Raw genomic sequence first — 17213 nt, forward strand, 5'->3', positions numbered from 1 at the left:
TGGTCTTTGACTATGAAAGTACTCTTCAAAGTAACTTTTTAAAATTAAAAGAAATAATATACTAACATTCTGTAATGAAATAAAAGAAAACAAGGGGGAAAAAATCATCCTTCATCTCAGCCACACTGATATAACAATTGCCTTTTACCCTTGCCTTCAAGTTATTTTTCAAATGAATATTTCCTATATATCCAGTACTAGCATCATGGCAACTGGGTATACTTTTCATTTAACACTATATCATTATTGTTGCTGCGGAGTGACCCTAGCCTCCCTTTTAAACTAAACTTTCAATTCTGAAATAAATCTAGATTTATTGTTAGTTGTGAAGGTAATAGAATTCCTTCCCGTCTCTCACCCAGTTTCTCCTCATGCCAACGTGGTCCCTAACCATGGCACATTGGTCAAGTCTAAAAAATTAAGTAGTGATCGTACTAACTAGTAGTAGTACCGTATTATCAATTGAACTACGACTACTTGGATATCACTGGTTTTTCCACTAATGTCTTTTTCTCTTCCAGATCCAATCCAAGCTACCACAATGTGTTGGGTCAAATCTCACCATTAATGACTGTATTATAGTCCATCCATATAATATCCCACTATTGACCTAACACCCTGTTTCTAAATATCTAGATTGTTGCTTTTTTTTTCTGTCTCACAAGGGATCACAGGCAGAACCTCTTCCCTTAAGATTCTTTTCCTCACAACAGACTGTAACCATACTTCCAAGAGCCCAAGGAGAGGGACGTATTGATGGCTCTGGGTACTGTCGCACATTGCCAAATTGTCTTCCAAAATAGCTGCGCTCATTTCCACTGTCGTAAGTAATTTTTTGAGAGTAGCACATTCATGTAATCTTATCAGCATTAGTTACTCTCACTTAAACATTTTGACTAATCTAACAGGTGAAAATGACATCTCAATTTTTAAAAATTGTGCTTATTTGATTAACTAGCAATTTGAATATTTTACCACATGTGTTTACCAACTATATTGTCTCTTTTGTGAGTTGTCTCTTCATATTTTATTTATTAGGATCTGAATATGTTTTTTATCAATATGTATGAGTTTTATAATAAAGATAGCCCTTGGCCTGTCATTTTGCTGCAGTGATTTATCCTTCAATCTGTTGTTTTGATTTTCTTTTGCGATTTTTGAAGAGCATAGCCAAAGTGTTAGGACGCAGAATTCATCACTTTTCTTTTGATTTATTTTCTTTACCTTTTTTAAGGTTAGAAAGGTTTCTCCTCAAGAACAAAAATCTGATCTTAAAACCCAATTCTCTTCTATAATTTGATTTCCCATCTTTAACCATTTGATTCATCTGGAATATTTTTGGCATTTGGCCCAAATGTCTGACCTGGCCGCCTCTTGCTCACTGGCTGCAGGTGGCCACGCCTTCTTCATCATCAACAGTAAAGGCCGCCTTTGTGTTCCCGAGTGAGTGAAAGGCATACACCCCCCCCACCCCTGTGTTGCCCAAGGTGGAATCATTGGAGCTCTCCTGACTCTCCTCTCCTTCACCCTCCACATTCACTCAACTACAACACCCTAGTGGTTCTCGTATGTGGTTCTTCCTCCTGCTTTTTTGCAAGAGAGTATATACTGCTTGGAACACTTTTCCACCCCATTTTCCCTCATCCCTACTCGTCTGGAAGATGGAGTCAGGGGTGTCCTGGCTTTGTGCCACCGAAGTGCCCCATATTGCTCGTTATGTTTGTCCCACCCAGTTGCTATGTCCTGCTAACTTATTTGTGGTCTTCTGTCTCTTACATCATTAATGTAGCCTCACTGGCTAAGCCTGTGCCTGATGCATTTAGGAGCTCAATACATATTTCTTAGTTATGTGAAAGGCTTAATATAGGAGTATATATGTCAGTAGAGTAGGAGTCATACCCAACTCTGTCCCAGCAGGGCTTGATTAGAATATTTCCCTGCAGAATACAAAAATAAAGGGGAATAACACATTGGAATTCATGCTTTTTATGGTATGAAGATGTCAGGATACTGTAGCTTGGCTTGTTCAACATCCATTTATTCTCCTTCTAGGCACCATGACTGTCATGCAAAGGCTGGAAAAATTAAAACGACATTTTTCAGACTGCCTTGCAGCCAGTATTCTGGAGGTAAATTAAGTCTCACCAAGGAGATGCATTCTTGGGACAGATGGAAGGCAGGTGTGGGATGAAGGCCATGTCCAGCTGCTGTTTCTCCTGCTAAGCAAGGCGGTCAAAGCATAAGAACTCACCCTTCCAAGGTTCCCCATCACTTTGTGGGTATAAAGGCAACCCCAGTGTCATGGCAGGATTGAGTGTGAAGGCAGAGATTTCTTGAGTCGGCACAAAAACTAGTTCCTCTCTCTCTCTTTCTCATCTATTTATTCATCTATCTGTAAAATAGAGTGAATGGTGAGTCATGAATTCCAGTCCATTGGCTTTCTCAGCAATTCTGTAACCACACTTCTGCTGAAAATACTTAGAACGTTTATTGTTTTCTGAACTGAACCATGGCAGGTTCACGAGGACATAAGGACTGGTGTCGCACTTGTTGACTCAAGTTGCCCATCTTGGTCGTTGTCATTTTTCCCAAAATAAATGGAGAAAGTTATGTTCCTAGGACTTAGGATGAAGCTCTGCTTACTCTTTAGTCTATGGTTCTGTGAGGGTCTGACAGATCATTTCCACTATCTTTCCCCCCACTTCCCAGTCTCCTTTGAGATTTTATTGGCACGAACCTCCTAAATCAGCGAAAAGCTACAAGTAGTACGTAATTATAAAGCTAGACCTAAAGATAAAAATACACAGAGAAGGGGCACCTGGGTGGCTCAGTGGGTTAAAGCCTCTGCCTTCGGCTCAGGTCATGATCTCAGGGTCCTGGGATCGAGCCCCGCATCAGGATCTCTGCTCAGCAGGGAGCCTGCTTCCTCCTCTCTCTCTGCCTGCCTCTCTGACTACTTGTGATCTCTGTCTGTCAAATAAATAAATAAAATCTTAAAAAAAAATACACAGAGAAAATGTAAGTGAATGATTAAGATATTTAACATAGGAAGAGTTCTTTCAAATCTATAAGAAAAAAAAAATTAACAACCCAGTTAAAAAACAAACCAAACACATGAACAGAGGAAGAAAAGTAGCCAAGAAAGATATTAAAATATTCAACTTTTTTCTTATCAGATTATTTGGATGCCTGGGTGGCTCAGTCTGTTGAGTTGATTTTTGGTTTCGGCGCAGGTCATGAACTTACGGTCATGAGATCGAGCCCTGTCAGACTCAACGCTCAGTGTGGAGTTTGCTTGAAATTCTCTCCTTCTCCCTTTGTCCCTCCCACTCACACTCTCTCTCTCTCTCTTTAATAAAAAAATAAATCTTTAAAAAAATTAACAAAGACTTTTAAGTAATACTCAGATCTGGTAAAGATAGATTACTTCTACTGGACATTCTCATAACACCTTCATAAGCTTCTAAATTGGTTAATTTTCTAGGTATTAGTTTGGTTATATTTATGAAAAGTCCTTAAAATATCCATTCTCTAGGATCAATAGTTGTCAACTGGAAGCAATGTTGTCCCCAGGAGCCATTTAGTAATGTCTGGAGATTATTTTTGGTTTTCACAACTATGGTTGGGGGGTGCTATTGGCATCTAGTGCTTTGAGACCAGGGGTGATATTCAACATCCTACAGTGCACGGGAGAGTTCCCACAGAAACCCACATAGCCCAAAAGGTCAACAGTGTTGATACTGAGACAGTCTGTCTTAGATACAAGAATTTTGCTTTAAGAATTTTTCCAAATGAGAAAATTAAATGCATCTAAAGATTCATTTATTCAATCCTTTTTGGAGAACAGTAAGTCAGTAGCTATTGAAACTTTAAATGTACATACCCATAATTTTTAAAATTTTAATTCTAGTATAATTAGCATACAGTATATGTTAATTCCTGTTGAACAGTTCAGTGATTAAAAAATTCTATACATTACTCAGTGCTCACCATGGTAATTGTACTCTTAATTCCTTTCACCCATCCCCCCCCACCCACCTCTTCTCTGGTAACCACCAGTTTGTTCACTATATATAAGATTCTGCTTTTTTGTTTATCCTTTTTTTCTTTGTTCATTTATTTTGTTTCTTAAATTCCACATATGAGTGAAATTGTATGGTATTTGTCTTTCTCTGACAGACTTATCTCACTTAGCATTATATCCTCCTACCCGTGTTGTTGCAATTGGAACGATTTCGTTATTTTTATGACTGAGTAATATTTCTGTGTGTGTGTGTGTGTGTGTGTGTACACTGCTGTACTACATCTTCTTATCCATTCACCTGTTGATGGACTCTTGAGTTGTTTCCATAATTTGGCTATTGTAAATAATGTTGCAATAAACATAGGGGTGTATATACCTTTTTGAATTAGTGTCCTCATATTTTTTGGGTAAATAACCAGCAGTAGAATTACTGGATCATATGATAATTATATTTTTATTATTTTGAGGAATCCCATACTCTTTTCCACAGTGGCTACACCATCAGAATGCATTCCCACCAACAGGGCACAAGAATTTCTTTCTCTCCATATCCTCACCAACACTCTTTGTTTCTTGTGTTTATGATTTTAGCCATTCTGAGTGTGAGATGATATCTCATTGTAGTTTTGATTTGCATTTCCCTGATGATGTGTAATGTTGAGCATTTTTTCATGTGTCTGTTGGCTACCTGGATGTCTTCTTTGGAGAAATGTCTGTTTTGGGCTTCTGCCTGTTTTTAAATTGGATCAGTTGTGTTGCGTAAGTTCTTTATATATTTTGGATACTAACCCTTGATCAGATATGTCATTTGCAATATGTTTTCTCTTTCAGCAGGTTGCCTTTTAGTTTTATTGATTGTTTCCTTTGTTGTGCAGAAGCTTTTTATTCTGATGTAATCCCAACAGTTTATTTTTGCTTTTGTTTCCCTTGCCTCAGGAGACATATCTAGAAAAATGTTGCAATGGCCAATGTCAAAGAAATTACTGACTGTGCTCTTTTCTAGGATTTTTATGGTTTCAGGTTTCAGATTGAAAAAAAAAATATGGTTTCAGGTCTTACATTTAGGACCTAAATCCATTTGAGTTTATTTTTGTATATGGTTTAAGAAAGTGGACCAATTTTATTCTTTTGCATGTAGCTGTCCAGTTTTCCCATCACCATTTGTTGAAGAGACTGTCTTTTACCCATTGCCTATTCTTGCCTCCTTTGTTGAAGACTAGTTGACCATATGATTTGAGTTTGTTTCTGGGCTCTGTATTCTACTCTATTCATCTATGTGTATATAGTATATAGTAGCATATCTTGAAATCTGGGATTGTGATACCTCCAGTTTGTTCTTCTTTTTCAAGATTACTTTGCTATTCAGGGTGTTTGTGATTCCATGCAAATTTAAGGATTATTTGTTCTAGTTCTGTGAAAAATGCTTTGGTATTTTGAATGAGATTGCATTAAATCTATAGATTGAGGGACTCTTGGGTGGCTCAGTCAGTTAAGCGTCTGCCTTCAGCTCAGGTCCTGGGATTGAGTCCTTCATCAGGCTCCTTCCTTGGTGGGGATTCTGCTTCTCCCTCTGCCTGCTGCTCCCCCTGCTTGTGCTCTCTGTAGAGGGATATATGCAGAAAAATAAAATATCTGTAAAAATATTTGTAGATTGCTTTGGGTAGTATGGACATTTTAAAAATATTTGTTTTCCCAATCCAGGAGCATGGAAGATCTTTCCATTTGTTTGTGTCATCTTCAGTTTTTTTAATCAATGTTTTTTAGTTTTCAGAGTGCACTTCTTTTACCCCCTTGGTTAAGTTTATTCCCAGGTATTTCATTATTTCTGGTGTAATCTTAAATGGGGTTGTTTTCTTAATCTCTTTCTGCTACTTCATTATTCGTGTGGAGAAAGGTAATGGATATCTGTATGTTGATTTTGTATCCTGCAACCTTATTGAATTCACTTATGAGTTCTAACAGTTTTTTGGTGGAGTCTTTAAGTTTTCCTATATATACAGCAGTATCATGTCACCTGTAAACAGTGAAAATTCTACTTCTTTCTTACCAATTTGGATGCCTTTTATTTCTTTTTCTTGTCTGATTGCTGTGGCTAGGATTTCCAGTACTATGTTGAATAAAAATGGTGGCAGTGAACGTTCTTATCATGTTTCTGATCTTAGGAAGAAAGCTCTCAGTTTTTCACCATTGAATATCATGTTAGCTGTGAGTTTTACATATATGGCCTTTATTATGTTGAGGTATGTTCCCTCTAAACCTAACTTTGTTGAAGGTTTTTATCATTAATGGATGCCATACTGTGTCAGACGCTTTTTCTGAAACTATTGAAATGATCATATGGTTTTAATCCTTTCTCTTGTTGATGTGATATATTAGGTTGATTGATTTGTGAAAATCAAACTATCCTTGTATCCCAGGAATAAATCTCTCTTGAGCATGGTGAATGATTATTTTTATTGCATTATTGGATTTGGTTCACTAATATTTTGTTGAAGGTTTTTGTTTCTATGTTCATCAGAGACATTGGCCTATAGTTCTTTTTTTATAGTGTCTTTATCTGGTTTTGATATCAGGGTAATTCTGGCTTCATAGAATGAATTTGGAAGCTTTCTTTCCTCTTCGATTTTTTGGAATAGTTTGAGAAAAACGTGTTATTAACTCTAATTTAATTCTTTGGTAAAATTCACTTGTGAAGCTTGCTGGTCCTGGACTTCTGTTTCTTGAGAATATTTTTGATTACTGATTGAGTTTCATTGCTGGTAATCCATCTGTTCAAAGTTTGCATTTCTTCCTGATTCAATTTTGGGTGGTTATATGTCTTTAGGAATTTATCCATTTCTTCTAATTTAGCAATTCGTTGACATATAATTTTTCAATAAAACTCCCTTATAATCCTTTGTATTTCTGTGTTGTCAGTTGTTATTTCTCTTCTTTCATTTGTGACTTTATTTGTGTCCTCTCTTTATCTCACTTTCTCACATTCTCTCACTTTTTTTTCCTTCTCTTTATTTTTTCTGATAGGTCTGGCTAAAGGTGTATCAGCTTTGTTGATGTTTTCAAAGAACCATCTCCTGGTTTCATTGATCTATTCTATTGGTTTTGTTTTGTTTTAGTTCTTATTTCATTTATTTCTGTTTTAATCTTTATTATTTCCCTCCTTCTATTGGTTTTGAGTTTTGTTTGTTCTTTTTCTAGCTCCTTTGCATGTGAGGTTAGGTTGTTTATTTGAGATTTTTCTTGCTTCTTGAGGTAGGCCTGTATTGCTATAAACTTCCCTCTTAGAACAGCTTTTGCTGCAGCTGAAAGATTTTGGACCATTGTATTTTCATTTTCATTTGTCTCCATGTATTTTCTTATTTCCTCTTTGATTTCTTGGCTAACTATTCATTTGTCAGTACCACGTTATTTAACCTCCATGTATTTGCGGTCTTTCAGATTTTTTTCTTGTGGTTGATTTCTGCTGTCAAACTGTTGTGGTTGGAAAAGATGATGGTATGACTTTAGTCTTTCTGAATTTGTTGAGTCTTATTTCGTGGCCTAATGTGTAATCCATTCTGGAGATATTCCATGTGCAATTGAAAAGAATGTGTACTTCACTGTATTAGTATAGCTATATCCATAATTTTTAATTATCCATCATAGAAATATTCAGATGTGAACAAAAAGGCACATACACAAATATTCTCAGCATTATTTTTAACAGTGAAATTTTGGAAACAACCTAAATATCAATCTGTCGAATAAGTTAATGTACATATGTGCTCTACGTAGCAGAGTACTTGGCCTTCCCACTGCCCAGTGGTCTTTTCCTAGGATCTGATTCTTCTCTAAGGAGCTTTCAGTACTATGGATGGGATCAATAGAAGAACTATTCCCAAGACTCCCTTCATCCTGTCAGTTCCCAGTTTGGAAACTGGAAAAAAACCTGATCTTTCCTCTCTGACCCCTTGGTTGAGTCAAGAGGGAGTCACATTATGTAAGTTTGGCCAACCAGGTGGGACTTTAGATCTTGAACCAAGGCGGAGCCGGAGAGTAATTAAAGACCAAACCCCTGAGTGACACCAGTGGTGGCAGTGGTAGGTGTCTGTGGGCCGGTGGGGGCGGGGGTTGGTGGCAGCTGTCTCCTAGACTGGCAGTTCTTACCAAGTGACAGCACTGAGCCTCTACTAGTTGGGTCGCCAGAAAGGCCTTGGTTTCTGTTATTAAAAACATGGATGGGAAGCCCCAGCAGCAGTCTAATAAGTTGACACCTTAAGATCTTGGTGAATTGCAGACTATGTAACCTAAGTGATATGCTAGAGCATTCTACACAGTTGTTAAAAAGAAGGATCATCAGCCTATACTGTTAAGTGGGAAATCAAATGGAAGAAATTCATCCACTCAAACTCTTTCATTTATTAGTCTCTGTGCTCTGAACTGGACATACCTAGTTCTTGCCCTCATGGAGATTGATTGATTGATTGATTGATTTAGATTTCACTTATTTATTTGAGAGAGAGGGAGCACATGACAGAGCACAAGCAGGGGGAGGGGCAGAGGGAGAGGGAGAAGCAGACTCTCCACTGAGTAGGGAGCCCGATGCAGGACTGAGGCACCCTGGTGCCCGTCATGGAGCATTATTTAAAATCGCAAAATACTGGAAATGAATTAATTTGTCTAACAAGAGTGGAACGAGAAAGAGTGTAAATTGTGGCATATGCAGTAGAGTCATCCCCCACCTGCCTGTGGTTTCAGTGTCAGGATTTCAGTTACCCACCGTCAGCCAGTCTGCACACAGATGATCTGCCTTCTGACACATCATCAGAAGGTCAAGAGCAGTCTAGCGCTCCATCACAGTGCCTAAGCCATTTGCCTCACTTTACCTCATTGTGTAGGCATTTTGTCACCTCTCATTATCACAAAAGGAAGGGTGAGTATGGTACAATAAGGTATTTTGAGAGAGACCATAGTCATATAACTTTTACTGCAGTATGTTGGTGTAATTGTTCTATGTTATTATTGTTAACTTCTTACACTGCCTAGTTAATAAACAAAGTATCATAGGTATATATTTATAGGGGAAAAAATAGTATATATAGGGTTTGGTACTATCTGTGGTTTCAGGCATCCACTGGGGGTCTTGGAAAGTATCCTGCACAGGTAAGGGGGAATTACTGTATACAGGAGAACTAACAGCCATTAAAAATAATTAGATTGATAAATATATACTCTCAGTTTATATATATATATAGATACACTATATCTATAAGTATATATCTAACTATATATATAAAATATATAACTATATAACTATAAGATTTAAAATTATGACTATATATGTATATATATTTATTCTATATAATGAACACAGTAGAGAAAAATAATTTTATATACATAAATATATATGTACATATGTATGTGTATATATCTATATCTACATATCTATATTTACATACAGATCTCTTACAAAAAGTTGCATGTAACCAAAAGGAAGTATTGTATTCAAATGTTGACAGGACTCATTCCTAAATTTTGGCAATTTGCATATGTTATATTTATAAACATAAAATGTATTATTCATAACCACGAAATTATTTATAAGGATACAGTAAAAGATTTGAAGTTTGCTACTGTAAAACATTTGAAGTTTTCTAACTCCATTTTACACTTAACCATATTTTTGAGATGTTCTGTAATAGGAATAAGTGAACTATGTAAACAGACGTAGTTACATAAAATACTTATAAAACATATATATGTTACAAAGTAAAAAGAATAAAGAATTTCATCGTCTTCCTTTGATACATTCCATGCCCCTAGAGTCAAGTCGGAAGTGCTTGGTTTCCCTTTGCTGGCCTCTGGGTGCTAGAAGTTACAGAAGGGACTGAGGGCCATACGATTGCCAGGCTGGGAGGGGACAGCAGAGTTCTGGTAAAGTCAGCTGAATTAGGTGTGGCATGCCAGAGAGGTGTCTGATTTCTGTCCTGCGGCATCATCTTTCCATCAATAGACACAAGCTCGGAACCTCTGACACAGTCTCTTTTGCTTTGGGGCAGGCAAAGTGGAGCCTCCTCTGGATATCATGCTATTCGCCTTGAACTGCACAGCTCTCAGCATCCAGTGGAGAATGCCCAGGCATCCCAGGAGCCCCCTCACGGGCTATACTGTGAGTACCGGGGCCCAGCGATCTCGGTCATGGGTGTCGTCCCGGTAACTGTACGCCCTTCCCACCCTTGCTTCTCCTACAGAGGGCCTGCTTACACCAACCCTCCCCAATTAATCACTGCCCTGGTTTCCTTACATGAAACCAGAGCAAATGTTTCCCTTTTAAGGGTATTTGTAAGTGCCTGAAAGTCTGTTAGGATCTATGGAGTCCTTACTCTGTTCAGGGAGGGGGAAAATGTAAACTAAGTAGAAGATGTGGTTCCTGCTATCCAACTGCCCACGGTCAAATTCGGAGGCTAAAGCAGAAACATGGGAATAAAGTAAAGACATGGACAGGCAAAGTGGGGGAGGGAACAGAGAGTGCATTCCTACCTACCAGGGGAGAGGTTCACCAATGTGTTTTGTTTGAACAAGGTTTATAAAAATGAGTCAACTTCTAGGAGTTAGGAGATTTCAAATAAGTATTTGAGTTCTGAAAGCTCAGGGAATATCCAGAGAGCGGGCCACACCAGGCCCACATTCCTATGGGGCACCGAGCCCACTGGAGCTGGGCTGCCCACTTTAGATGGGACAAAACCCCCCTCCCACTCCCCATAACACCCAGATCTGCAACTCCCTACTGCCTCCTTTTCACCAAAAATAGGCCCTCCTCCTATTGTCTTCTTAAGGCAGAGAAATGTGTTTCTGAACTCCCGTTACATAAAAAGTGGGACAATGGAAGATGACCGGAGAAAGTTGTGGTTTGGGGAAGACTAGGTCCAGCCCCTCCCTCCCACTTCACTGGCACACATCTCCCTCCCAGTGTCTGTAGGCTCATGGGTGTGCGAGTCCGGCCACCGGGGAACTGGTGTTTGTTGTAGAACCAGGGTCAGCAGGGTCAGTGAGGCGGCGCACCTCAGAGCCCCTCCAACCCCCCGGCGGCTGTGTCCGGAGCTTGAACCCCGGGGCCCTAGATCTGCTATAGGAGTGCTGGCCCGGCTCTCACCCCGATGCCTGCCTCTTTTCCAGGTCTTCTACTCTGAGGTGGGCGCGGATAAATCCCTACAGGAGCGGTCGCATCGTGTGCTGCTCCAGGACCCCGTGGCCCCGGTGAGTAGTGGCAGCAAGGCCGCCCCCTCCAAGAGCACCTGTAGTTGGCATTGCAGCGATAGTCAGAAGGATTTCTGATTGTGTGTGTGTCATATGTAATAATCATGTGTACATAGTCCTCTGGACTTTACACACATCTTCATGCACACGCCCTCATCACACGCCTCGGCCCGCGTGTCCAGGAAGGCAGGCGCGTGCAGAAAGGGTTCTGGGGAAGCACTTCCATCCTGGACTCAACCCGCCCCCCCTTCATCCAGCAAGAAAACAGCCACCTTACAGCTGTTTTTTCGTTCATGAAGTTCGATGCCGACTTTTAAAAAATCCCCATAAAGCTTTATAAATAAATATGACCCATCTGTATCCTCCCAAGTGCCTGGAGACACAATGCAGAAGAAAATGATGTAATTTGAAATGTATATTCAAACGGTCCAAGTTGTTTATTTTTCTTGTCAAGCTCCGGTGCCCGGTCCTTCCACTCACCAGCGACTGCCTCTCCATCTATTTCTTTTCCTCTTTCCTGTCAAGGTCTCCGTGGGTGAATTTTCCTGCCTTAGGCACGTTCTGTTTTCTTTCCTCCACTCTCCTCCCCCCCGCTGCCCCATTCTACTACAATTCTCCAAGAGGCTAGAGCCTTTTGAATTGCTCTGCAAGCATCCAGCCCCAGCGGCCAGAATGCGGCGGCGGTGGGGGTGTTGGCGACTGCGGAGTCCGCGCCCACTGCAGGCACGGAAGCCTCACGTGGAAGCTGTTGCTCCCTGGACACCTGTTTCCTGCCAGGCACTATTCCTCCTGCTTTCCATTCGATTTCGAATTTAATCGTCACAACTATCCTATGACTTCATTTTACTGACGAGGATGCCGAGACTCACTCTCAGGTGAAATCACTCTCCCCACATCACATGTTAGTGAGGAACAGTGTCCACTGGAACCCATTACAGGCTGACTTCTGAGCCTTGCTCTGGCTTTTTTTTTTTTTTAAATTAAATTTTAAGTTTTTACAAAAGCTCTTCAGAAAGAAGAGGTGTACATTTGCAGCTTGTGTGTACTTTTTGCAGGATACACTTTTAATCTCAGACTTTGGTGCCAGCTGCCCTCATTTGCCCCAGAAGCCCTCAGCCCCAACCTCTATGGTTTACTTTATCCTCAAAGGGGAGACCGGCTTAGCCCACTGAGGAATCCTTGAGTTGAGGTTGTCTCTCATCTCAGCACTTTCAACAAGCACCTGGACCCTGCCAAGGAGCCAGCAGTATCCCCAGCCATCAGCCTGCAACATGGTCCAGGCATCGAGGGCACAGTGACGATGACAGGTGTCTTAGAGTCTGGGCAGTGCCTCTGGAATTGAGATCCTGCCCCGAACACTGGCATCTCTGGGGAGGACATGGCAGTGCAAATGTGAAGCACGGGGTCAGGGGAGAAATAGGCACCCTGAGCTTTCAGACATCCTTCCTGCACTTACAGGTTGGGTAACTTTGGCCAGAGGCCCCTCACCTGGCTAAGCCTTACCTTTCTCCCATGAAAGGGGTATAATAATTACACTGTTGTGAGTTTCAAATAAAATGGTATATTTAAAAGCCTTTGGTTTTAAAATGTGAAGAAGCCAGATAGATGTTAGTGATCATTTCTGAAGATCACTGCCTTTATGTTAAATACATTCTGTCTGTTAATTACATCCAGGCATTAGAGTAGGCTAGCAAATTTTGCCTTGCCCATTTCAACACACTTTCACAGTTGCTGCTATATGCCCAGTATAGGATAACACAGAGTCCCGATTCTCGGGCAGATTTCAGTCTTATTGGGAAAATCCCATTCTCGTTGATAAGCAGTTGGAAAGCAACGTAAGACCGATGTCATTAACATGCCGCTTAGTAGACTGAAGTTTCGAAGAGGGAGAGATTAGTATATGAACAAGTGGTCCAACTGGGGGCTGAGCACTGAAGCAGGAGCAGTTTCTAGAAAGGCACAGGAGAGGGAGGAGCACTGAAATCAAAAGGAATGGTGTGAACCAAGAGGACAGGCATGCATGTGTGTGTGTTCATGCCCGCGTGCTCGTGCGTTCCGGTGGGGAGTGGGGGGAGGTGCAGAATGTCCAGAATGGAGAGAGGAAATCATGTGAGGACATAAAGACAGTGAGTCAGGAAGAGGGGAAGTATCTGGTATAACAGTGAGTTCTGGATTCAGGACTTGCATTCAGTGTGCTTGCTGTATTACAAGCTAATCCTACCAGATCTCAGTTCTCTCATAGACAGAACAGGGATCCAAATAGTATCTATATCATGGGAGCATATCTGGGGTTTCCAAACAGTGCCAGCTGCTCCAGGCTGTGCAGCAAACTCACAGGGGTGCTGTGGAATGTTGCAGCTTCTCAAGGGAAAGAGGGACATCTGTGTGAACGACCACTACCAGGTTGTTTGGGTAAAACTACGGAATAAATGGAACACTTGGGCATTTCTTTGGTATCATAGGTGCTGTAAAAATATTCCTGAGACAGCAAAGGTGCTGTCAGCAGAGAAAGTTTGGGAACCCTCTGACCTGTGTGATCACTAAACAGGGTCCCAGCCGTGGCGCCCTCAGTACCGCAGCTGGCGTGGAACAAGCACTGAGTGAGGGCAACAGAGCTCAGACGGAAGCTGTGTGTTCGCTGCCTGTGTCTCTCTGTGGAAGAGGGGGCTGCTCTGCTGGTTTATTGGCAACCTGGAAGTTTCCCTTTCCTTTCATGTTGTTCTGTTTTTGTTTCTCCTCTGCAGGGACAGTCTGATCACCGGGTGATTTTTGTAAGTATGCTTCAGAAAAGTTAAATTCTTGTCCCAACTCAGGATTCAGAGGGGTCTCTTTTCATCAAAATGTTGATTTTCCCACATCTCGCTCCTACTGATTGAGGCCTGAGGGAGAGTGCTTAGTTCCAGTGTGAGCAGGGACAGCGGAGCATACCAGGTGAATTTTTAATCGTTTGGAAAGAAGGCACTTTTATTCTCCTCTGTGCTGCTTCATCTCACACAGCAGAGTGAGGTTAAGGGGAACATTTTTAAAGGTTGAAGTAATTTAAGCTCTGTTCCATAACTGGGTGAAAAAGACTGAAAGGAGAGAAGATATTTAAATGAGTGAGCACTGCTGCAGGGTGGTTCCCCTCCCCCCACCCTTCCTTCTCCTTTCCTCACTTTCCCTAAGGATTCCAGACCTTCCCAATAAGCCAGGATCAGGTCACCTCAAATCACTTGACTTGCTGGATTGACTGCCAAACAGGTCGGGTTATATCCTTTGATGATTTGCCAAAAAGCATCTGACACTTAACTTTTTTCTTAGAACAACCTGCAGGTTTCAACCTGGAAAAAATAAGTAGTAAAACAAAGCAGGGCAATTTGGTCATTTTGTAGAGTTGGAAATAGAAGCGAGGGTTTAGACTGGTAGGCTCCACACTTTCTAATCATTTATATCATTGGTAAAAAATATTTGAACATGCACGTGTATTTATAAATTATGCATATGCTACTCTACTAGTATATTATGTACATTAGAATGTTCCACAGAACCTTAAAGGAGGAGATAAGACAAAAATAGAAAGTTCTTTTCTTCTGGCATCTCAAAAGATTGTCTTGCTCACCCACGGGGGTGCACCATCATCCTGCTTTTGAGTCCACTGGTCTGGTGACCCAGAACCATGATTGCACTTGGGTCTTATCCAAGGTTAGAGAGAGAAAACGGAGGCAGGAATCATGAGACTGGTTATGGAGTCCCAGCTCTGTCATCACAGCAGAGGTCATCTTGGACAAAGTTACTGAACCCCTTTGAATCTCTCTTTGACTGTAAAATGACCTAGTAATGGTTCCCAGCGGGGGGTTCCTTGGTTCCCTCTGGGGCATGTGGACATAAGCATGGACATTTTCATGGACAAGCCTCAGGGAGGCTGTTTTCCCTGCAGTACACAGGACAGACCCATACAAGGAAGATTTGTACAGCCCCAAAGTCAGTGCTGCCCTTCCTGTGAAACTCTGGAAGATGCTTTCTAGCTTTCTGGGACCACTCAGGCAACAGAATCCCCCCAACTCCTACCACCACTCTGGCCCACATAGCCTTCCTCAGGGCCACTGAAAAAAAGATGTTTGGAAGATAGCACTTTTCTCTTTCTTTGGTGCCTTCCATGTAATGATGCTAGATATTCACAACCAAGGCCCAGTCTCAACTTGTAGAGTCAACTGTGAAGTTGAATCCAAGGTTATTAGCTACCAACAAGGTCATTTTAGAGCAATCGTAGAATTTTGGTGTTGAAACTCCGGCCCAGAGGAGCAAAGTGGCATCTCTAAGATCACAAAGCTATTTGGCAGCAGAACCTGGGTCTCCTGGCTCCTGGTCCAGTGCTCTCCCACTTCGTGCTTTCTCTCAGCTCTGCTCTGTGGACGCCCTTACAGTATAGTAGCTCCCTGTCTGGGCTAGCAAGCAAGATGACCTCTAGCTTCATTTCTGGAAACAAATAACCTGGGTTTCCTGCAGTAGGAGAAAAATACAGCATGAAAGGGAGTAAAGGTGGAATCTGAAATCAGCGTCCGAGATTTAAGTCCAGAGTCCTTCAGCATGGTTTTATCATTGCAAAGAGGTATTCAGTTAAGAGTAGTCCCATCTTTAGGGGCTCCGTGTACATAGCTCTCCAGATTGTTTTTGTACATTGGGTCACATAATGATTAGGATAAAAATCAAATAGTCCAAAATGCCAAGATAATAGTGATTCTAACAAAACATGCACTCATGTTTCCTTCAGGATATAACTTGTTTGGTTATAACCAATTTTGGTGACTTCTGTCTGTCAGAGACCTCGAATCTTGTTGCTCTGCCAACCCTTCTAGCCCTCCTTCCCATGGCCCACATTGGCTCAGTGGCACATCCACATTCTAGCCAATAGATGAGGAAAAGAGGAAAGGGAATTCAGCCCTTCCTATGAAGGGATAACTCAGAAATTGCCCTCAGCATTTTAAACTCAAATTCTGTTAGACAGACTTTAGCCACATGGCCACAGCTGGATGCAAGGGATGCTGGGAAATGTAGTCTTTGAGTGGAGATGGCCCAACTAATACATATAGGGGTTCTATGATAAGAAAGGAGAGATGGATATGAGAAGACAATCCGTCATCCCTGTCACAGACTTTGAATGAGGGGAATGGGACTGGTACAGTAGATGTGGAGAAGGTAGTTGGACCTCTGAAAAACAAGGTGCTAGCCTGAAAATTTGATATGCTATGTCTGAGAGTTGGGCAGTTGGAAGCATATTAGGTTATGATGTGTCTTATGAGGGAAACCAGAGCCATTATTGTCATTACTTATGTTGTTGAGCTTTCTTCTTGGATTCAGTGAACTAACTAGCCTTGCTTTTCTCTTCTTTAGATATAATTTCTCTGATCCCATGACAACCACTGGGGGTATTGGGAAGACAGAGGGGGCAGGTTTTGGCATTTTGCATTTTAATAGGGAGTAGACAAACACAAAGTAGCATTATTTTATAGCGAAGTTTCCAGCTTTGCCTCCTCCTTCCCCCCAAAAAAGTGTGGGAAGGTGCCCATGGAGACTGCTGAATTCACTCTGGACTCTACTCCAAGAAAACGATTTCTCTCACTGCTTCTCACTACATTGTATAAAATAAAATCCAAGAGAGATAAACATTTTGATTTGTTCTCAAACTTCCACCAGGCAACAAAACACTTAGTTTTTTAATGTCAAGAAGAGCATATACAGTATCTTATGTAGTTTGATGCAAGTAATTATAAAACACTTAAAGATGGAAATAGAAAGATTTGTGGAATTGTATGGTATTTTAATAAAGAATCCAATGGTTATCCCTAGTCACAATATAGTGAGAGATTCCATTTGGGAGGATTGATGTCAGAGGAAGAAATGATGGTAAAGTCATTGAGTCCAGCTCCTCTTTCCATGACCCCAGCTCCCCAGTGCCCTTGCCCCACACTCCCTTATG

At 41.1% G+C, this 17213-nt stretch overlaps 1 protein-coding gene across 1 annotated transcript in view; it reads left to right on the forward strand.

Annotated features, from left to right (window-relative positions):
• Window positions 1-17213, forward strand: part of EGFLAM (EGF like, fibronectin type III and laminin G domains) — a 178282-nt gene that overhangs the window by 54260 nt on the left and 106809 nt on the right. The window contains exons 2-4 of the mRNA XM_032851352.1: window positions 10060-10169; window positions 11177-11257; window positions 14002-14028. Coding sequence (XP_032707243.1) covers window positions 10060-10169; window positions 11177-11257; window positions 14002-14028 — 218 coding nt within the window. The remainder of the gene's footprint in view (window positions 1-10059; window positions 10170-11176; window positions 11258-14001; window positions 14029-17213) is intronic.

The sequence above is a fragment of the Lontra canadensis genome, unplaced genomic scaffold, assembly GCF_010015895.1.
Source record: "Lontra canadensis isolate GAN:19392208 unplaced genomic scaffold, GSC_riverotter_1.0 scaffold5, whole genome shotgun sequence".
Classification (NCBI taxonomy): domain Eukaryota; kingdom Metazoa; phylum Chordata; class Mammalia; order Carnivora; family Mustelidae; genus Lontra; species Lontra canadensis.